General features: G+C 45.8%; 1 protein-coding gene across 3 annotated transcripts in view; it reads left to right on the top strand.

Annotated features, from left to right (window-relative positions):
- The first annotated feature begins 293 nt into the window (after positions 1-293).
- The window catches only part of LOC140739992 (SH2 domain-containing adapter protein F-like), a 341,159-nt gene continuing 334,863 nt past the window's right edge, over positions 294-6,589 (top strand). The window contains exons 1-2 of one of the 3 annotated variants that reach the window (XM_073068744.1): positions 294-1,015; positions 1,292-1,613. In XM_073068744.1, coding sequence (XP_072924845.1) covers positions 975-1,015; positions 1,292-1,613 — 363 coding nt within the window. In that variant the 5' untranslated portion in view covers positions 294-974. The remainder of the gene's footprint in view (positions 1,016-1,291; positions 1,614-6,589) is intronic. The other 2 variants (XM_073068741.1, XM_073068742.1) reach the window with 2 other exon arrangements.

Here is a 6,589-nt window from a genome sequence, read left to right as displayed (position 1 = left end):
ATGACAATTTATAAAATGAACTGTGTTTCAGATGTGTATTTCAAAATATTTCAATAGACAGGTCCCTTTTCTAAAGTCCAGTTGTTATTGTTGCAGACAAACCATTTTGTGAATGGAAAGATCCCACTCGGTGTAGGGTATAAAACCATTTTTGTTGTTGCTTGAGGGAGAAGTGCACTAGAGATAGCTTTGTGTGAGCTCGTTACTTTTATATTGGAACTGAAATCTTATGGCTCTGAGCTTCAGTTTAATGCCATCTGCGAAACTGCATCATTACAACACTCATTTACCAGCTGAGATTGTGCGTCCAAGGTCCTTTGATGGGACATCTGCTTACAAAGCGACACTCTCCCAAAGCTTCATGGTGATGCATCAGATAATGAGTATTTAATGCTGAAAGATTCAGTTACGAAAAGAAAATCAGAAAAAAAAATGCTGGTAATGTTCCGCAGGACGAGCCTGGCAAACAGTTAACATTTCAATCAACGAGCTCTCCTCAGAATGAGACCCTATTGTGACTGGAAGTAGAGAACTGTGCTTGCAGAGTTCGCCTTTTTTGAACAGAAAGGGTGTTCGGTTAATGCTTTGCTTTCTCGCGTGTGTCTGAAGTTTTTTTTGTGTGTGTCGGCGAGTAAAGCCATTTGCCTGCAGGAGCAGGCGTTCTTTCCCTTTAAGGGAAGGGGTGCAAGCGGGACTTGTGCCGTGGGTTATTGCTGCTGGACGTTTCACACCTTGAAGCGACAGAGAGAGAGGGGGAGAGACGAGAAAGAGAGAAAGGAAGAAGGTGGGGGGGAGAGAGAGAGAGAGAGAGAGAGAGAGCGAGGAAGAGGGAGAGAGCAAGCATTCGATTGAGCTCCGTGGAGTTGGCCAGCCCCGTCACTCTCCCTTAGCCACTTCAGACAAGTCTGGAAACAGTACATTTTGACTTTCTGAATTTAAGTGGGAGGCATTCGCGCGACGGAGGGCCGAGGTTGATGCAAATCCTCACATCGCTGCGAAGAGCGGCAGCGAGCAGGTAACCTACTCTCCGTGTGGACGTGCTGTTCAGGGGGCTCTTTTAATTGTTTGCCTCACAGCTGTAGAATGCCTATTGTTGAAAGTAAAATCTAAACTGTAACATTGAAAGTTAAAATGGAACCAATTGATTTGGAAAATAATTAGCAGAACTGTTTAGATTGTTTTTGGAATTAATAGTGGGCTTTTAAATGATGCGTTCCCGGGTCTGCAAGACCGGGATCTGTCAGTAGGTTTCCAATGAAATTAATTTTGTTGGTGTTGGTCAACTTCAAAGCAAATCCGCGGCGCCCGCGATGGCCCGGTGGCTGAAGGATTATTTGAGTTTCGGGAGTCGCAGGGTCCCGCCTCAGCCCCCCAAGCCCGATTACACCGAGAGCGAGATCCTGAGAGCGTACCGAGCTCAGAGAAACCTGGACTTCGAAGACCCGTACGAGGAGAACGAGCACCCGCCCGTCCCTTCCCAGCACCAGAAGCCAGCCTCCCCCGACATCAAGTATGTGTCTCCCAAACATCGGCTCATCAAAGTGGACAGCACCGACCTCGGCAGCCGGCCGAAGATACTGAGTACCGAGGAAGCCAAGGGTAAACCCGAGACTGTGAGTAGCAGCAAACCCATCACGATCTCATTGCCCCCGTGTCACCTTCGTGTGTGTGTGTGTCTGTGTGTGAGAGTGAGAGAGAAACTTGTGGACAACGTCAGGGTGAACAGTGAAAGTGTCCGGGGTACATTTTCCGGGCACTTTATCAATGGTCAGGCACCTGTCACACGCCTGTGGAATGGGTTTCACCCTTTGAATTGGCGAGCGTGATGGTGTGTGTCAGTCACCCCGCTCTAAACATCACTCCCACTCTTCCCTCCCCACTGCTCATCGTCGCTTTTCTCCCGCTCTACCTCATTTCCCTCCTTATTTTAGCCCATTCCTCCATTCCTTCCCCTTTCCCTCCCTCCTCTTTCCCATCCCCTTTCCTCCCCAATCCCTCCCCCTTTCCTCACCTTTCCTCACCTTCCTTTTTCTCACATCTCTTTTCCTCTCCTTGTCTCTCACCCCTCTATTTCTTGTATCCCCTTTAATATCCCCCTTTATTCCCCCTCCCTCTTCCCCATCACCCCTCTGCCCCTCTCCCCCCTTTCACACTTTATCCCTGTTGCTTACCCCTCTTATCTACCCCTTTATTTATCCTTTTATCTTTCCCCACTTTATCTACATCTCCTTTATATACCCAGCTTTTCTCTAACCCCCTTTATCTAAACCCACCTTTATCTATGCCCTCTTTATCACCCCATACCTTTTCCATTTTCTTCCCCCACTATTTTCCTTTCCACCTCTTTACCTGTACCTCTTTACCTCTCTTTATCCCCTCTTCCTCCCCTATTCATCCTTTTCCCCTCTTCCTCTCCTCAGCTTCCCCTCCTCCCCTCTTTGTAAAACTTCCCTCTCCCCTCCTCGTAACACTTCCCCCTCAGCCCTTCCTTTTCCCAATTCCCCTCCCCTTCTTCCCCTCCCCTTCTTCCCCTCCCCTTCCTCCATCTTCCCCTCTTCCTTCCTTCCTTCTCCCCATACCCATTCCTTCCCCTTTCTCTGCCCCTCCACCCCTTTCCTCCACTTTCCACCATTATTCCCTCTCTCCCCCATCTCCCTTCTCAACCCTGTCTTCCCCTAGCACCACATTCCACTCTCTTCCTGGTCTGCGCCCTTAGACTTCAGCCCTCATTTTCAAACCCATCCTCACCCTGTATCTTCATCTCCCTACACCCCCTTTTCTCCCTTCCCCTTTGCTCTTCCTCACCCACGTTTACCAGTCATTTTCATCTTCACTCCCCTGAGTCTCCCCAATGTCTCCCCACCTCCCTCCCCTCCCCTCTCTCCCATTTCCCCCTCCCTTTTCCACTCTCCCCTCTCCCCCACTCCCCTCCCCCCTCTGCCCACTCCCCCTCTCTCTCCACCCTCTCTCTGCCTCCCCTCTGCACCTCCCCCTCGCTCCACCCTTCCCCCTCCCCTCTCTCCCCACCACCATTCTCCCCCACTGTCCTCTCTTCCCCACTCTCCTCCCTCCCACTCTCTCCCCCTCCACTTTTCTCCCCTCTCTCCCCTACACCCTCCCATTACCCCCTCCCCTCTCACCCTCTCCCTCCTCTCTCCCCTCTCTCCTCCCCTCTTTCCTCCGCTCTCCCTCTCTCTCCTTCCCCAACCCCAACACATCTCTTCCTCCCACCGCCTTTGTCTCTCCACCTTTCACTCTCCTCCCTCTCCACTCCCCACTTCCCTTCTAGCTCCCTCCCTCTGCCCCCTTACTCCCTCACTACCTCCCTTCCTGATGATTCTATACAATCAAGAGGGTTGAGGAGGAATGCAACGGTCAAAATAATTACCAAACTAATTGGATTTCAATGACCTAATTTATTAAATGTTTTAACTGAAATGCTCATGTTACATGACTGTCTTAAAATCATCCCATTTGAGGTTGGATATAAGATCCACAGGCGGAATGACTGCTGTTGTAAGGAGGAAGGAATGGGAATGAATGTTTCTTGTGGAATGCCCACAGGAGTAACTGTGGCCAGGGAAGGCTACTATTTAATTTCAAGGTTCTGCGGGCGTTCTCAAATTATCAGTTTAACATCCTTTTTCTCCTGCTTGAGTGACAGACTTACAGCTGCCTGTCTGAAACCTATTGTATTTTCTACATGTTATGTAGAGGTTTTAAACACAACTTACAGTACTTTCACATCACTTAACTGTTGCAGCCTATTAATCCTGTATAATTTAACTTGGTCTTTACCTGGAGCCATAATATTATTGAGGCATCACACTTGGAAAAGCTGATGATGAATGCAATTTTGATTCAGTTGCTTGACCCTATAATTCTTCAGGATGCTGCACTTAGTCTTATGGAAATGCTTATCTTGAGTTGGTATTGTTGCATTTTACTTTCCTCCAAAAGCATGTTAAATGACGGCATTGCATTCAATCTATGAATTGACTGCCGAGTACCTTTTTATACAAGCTTTATTCATTCCTGTCATTTCTCATGAGACGATAAAGCTTTTCTTTGTTTCATTTAAAACATCCATCCTGCTCAACCGCACCCCCCACCAAAAGATCCAGGCTCACTCCATTCTAATTTCCTACCCACCTCTCCAGAATCCCCTAATCCCTACTGCTAAGCAGTTCCAGTCCCATTTCTTTGATCTATACCTCCTCCTACTGATACTGATGTTGTCTACAAGCCCGTTGCCTTTGCATGCCAATTGGATTGATCCTGCCTCTACCAATTGGCCTTTCACCCCCATCTTCATCATTTTTATAACTAGTAAATAGAAGGGTTCAAAGAGTTGACTTGTGATTCTCTGCCTGAGTTACTTGCAGTGGTGAGGCAATATTAGCGTTCAGTTCCCACATGATTGGCTGCCCCAATGCATTGACTGTCTCTCCACTGATGAACGTAGATTATGCGTCAGGTTTATTAATGTGTGACATGGGGTGTACACCTGAGAGCTACAGACCCATCGTTGTTGCATTTCCAGAGGACAGTCATATTGAAGAAAACCCCAAGTGACCTTCCCGAACCTGAATCCCCAATAAATTTTGGCACTGCAATTGACACTTGAACTTCATCTGACATCTCTTGGCTGAGTACTTAGTGCTCCAAAAGGAAAATGGGCCATTGAGGGAAAGCATAGCAGCTGGGGAAAATGTGCCAACATCACAATGATCTATTGACACATTACTACATTTATAACAGAGACTGGAAAATGGGGCAGACCTTTTATCAATTCCATTTCCTTTCATTTTCTCCTCTTTCACAGAATACTGATTGTGAAGTGGATAAAATGGTGCCTAATGTAAGTTATGAGAGATGGATTCCTTCCCTGGAGTTTTATTTCTCAAGTTTATTGCAGTGGTTCAGATTTGCAGTGTTATTTTATTGTGCAAAGTGCCATCAAGTTGGAAGGTCTCTACCTTTCATAAAGAGAAAACAGATCCTAATGGCTATCACAATGACAAGAATCATATAGATGGTGACTATTCAGCCCATTGTAAACATGCTGGCCAAAAGAATCTAATTATAGCTCCCAATTCCTTCAGTTTGCAGCATTCTGAGTACTTACCCTTCCGGTAAGATGGAAGCAAACTTGGACCAGGGCCAACCAAAGGTTTTATTGTCATTTCTTAATGTCATTTTTATGATCACAAGACGCTGCTGCTCATTAAGAACTTAAAGTACTGTGAGTTTTTCATTGGTAGAGGAGCTGGATTTGGTGCAGACCATGTTATTGCTCGCTGCAGAATGGTGTTAAGAGTAAGCGTGAGAAGGCGGAGTGCAATCTTACAGCGAGTGATAGTCCTGGTCATATTTTCCTTGTGATCGCAAGACCCGGTTGGACTTTGGTTGTATGGAATGCTGCAAGTCTGGTTCACGGGAGCTGTGGGGCCATGGCTGTAGTGTGAAGTGGTGTTGCCTGTTGCAGCTTTCTGGAGAGATGACGCTGGAGGCGTTGTGGCAGGGCAAACAAGCTGGTGTTGGTGCTGCTCTCTGCTGTTCTCGGTGGAAGACAAGTGGATTGTGTCAATCTGCAGACTGCTGCGGGCTTGTTCGTGCTGACAACATTTGTGGACTCATAGATTTGGGTTTTTTATTGTTTGTGACTGTTTGATTATATTATATATGCTATATGCATCTTGTGCTGTGTATGACTGTTGGTACTGTGTTGTGCACCTTGGCCTCGAAGGCATGCTGTTTCGTTTGACTGTATTCATGGGTATTCATGTATGGTTGAATAACAATTAAACCTGAACTTGAACTTTTCAATGAAATAACAGTTTCTTCCACATCAATCTGTCCAAGCTGTATTCTTTAAACCCTGCCACTCATATGAAATAAATATTTACTCAGTTTCTCTAATCTTTGAATAAAAACAAGCTCTTTCAAATCGCTCTTTGCACGTTATTAATATGATTTCAAAGCCATTTCTATTCACCCTATCAATTTTGTACATGTTAATCCTATGAATTGCTTTTGTTGCTTGGAAAGCAGCTTCAGCTTTGTCATCTCTCCTCTCAACTAAAGTTTTCCAGTCTTGCGACATCCCTTTAAGTCTCCTTTGCACCATCTCTAGTAATATAATGGGGTTTCTGCACAAATGTGCACCTTACCCCCTCAGCCATGACCAATCTTGTCCTCTGTATTGAAAATCCTAAAATACAAATGTTGGAAAGTTGAAATAAGAAACAAAAAATCCTGGAAACATTCACTGGGTTTAGCATCTATTGAAAGAAAAACAGAGGTAACATTTCAGGTTGAATTCTTTTAACTAGCCTGACCTTGCTCTCGCACTTTGTACCTTACAACATCCCTTGTGCTGTCTAAACCTCCTTCTCCACCTATCCTATCTTCAGAAAATTCACTCTGAGATCTCCCAGTTCCTTTACTTTTTTCAGTAGTTTGTCCCTTGTTGTGTATACGCTTACTTTGTTCATCTTCCACAAATACATTGACTTGCATTCCCTCCACTAGCTTTAAGGTAAGGGGTGGGAAGTTCAAGGGGGATATTAGAGGAAGGATTTTTACT

Source organism: Hemitrygon akajei, chromosome 16 (genome assembly GCF_048418815.1).
Source record: "Hemitrygon akajei chromosome 16, sHemAka1.3, whole genome shotgun sequence".
In the NCBI taxonomy this organism is placed as follows: Eukaryota; Metazoa; Chordata; class Chondrichthyes; order Myliobatiformes; family Dasyatidae; genus Hemitrygon; species Hemitrygon akajei.
This window is presented reverse-complemented; position numbering and strand designations above follow the sequence as displayed.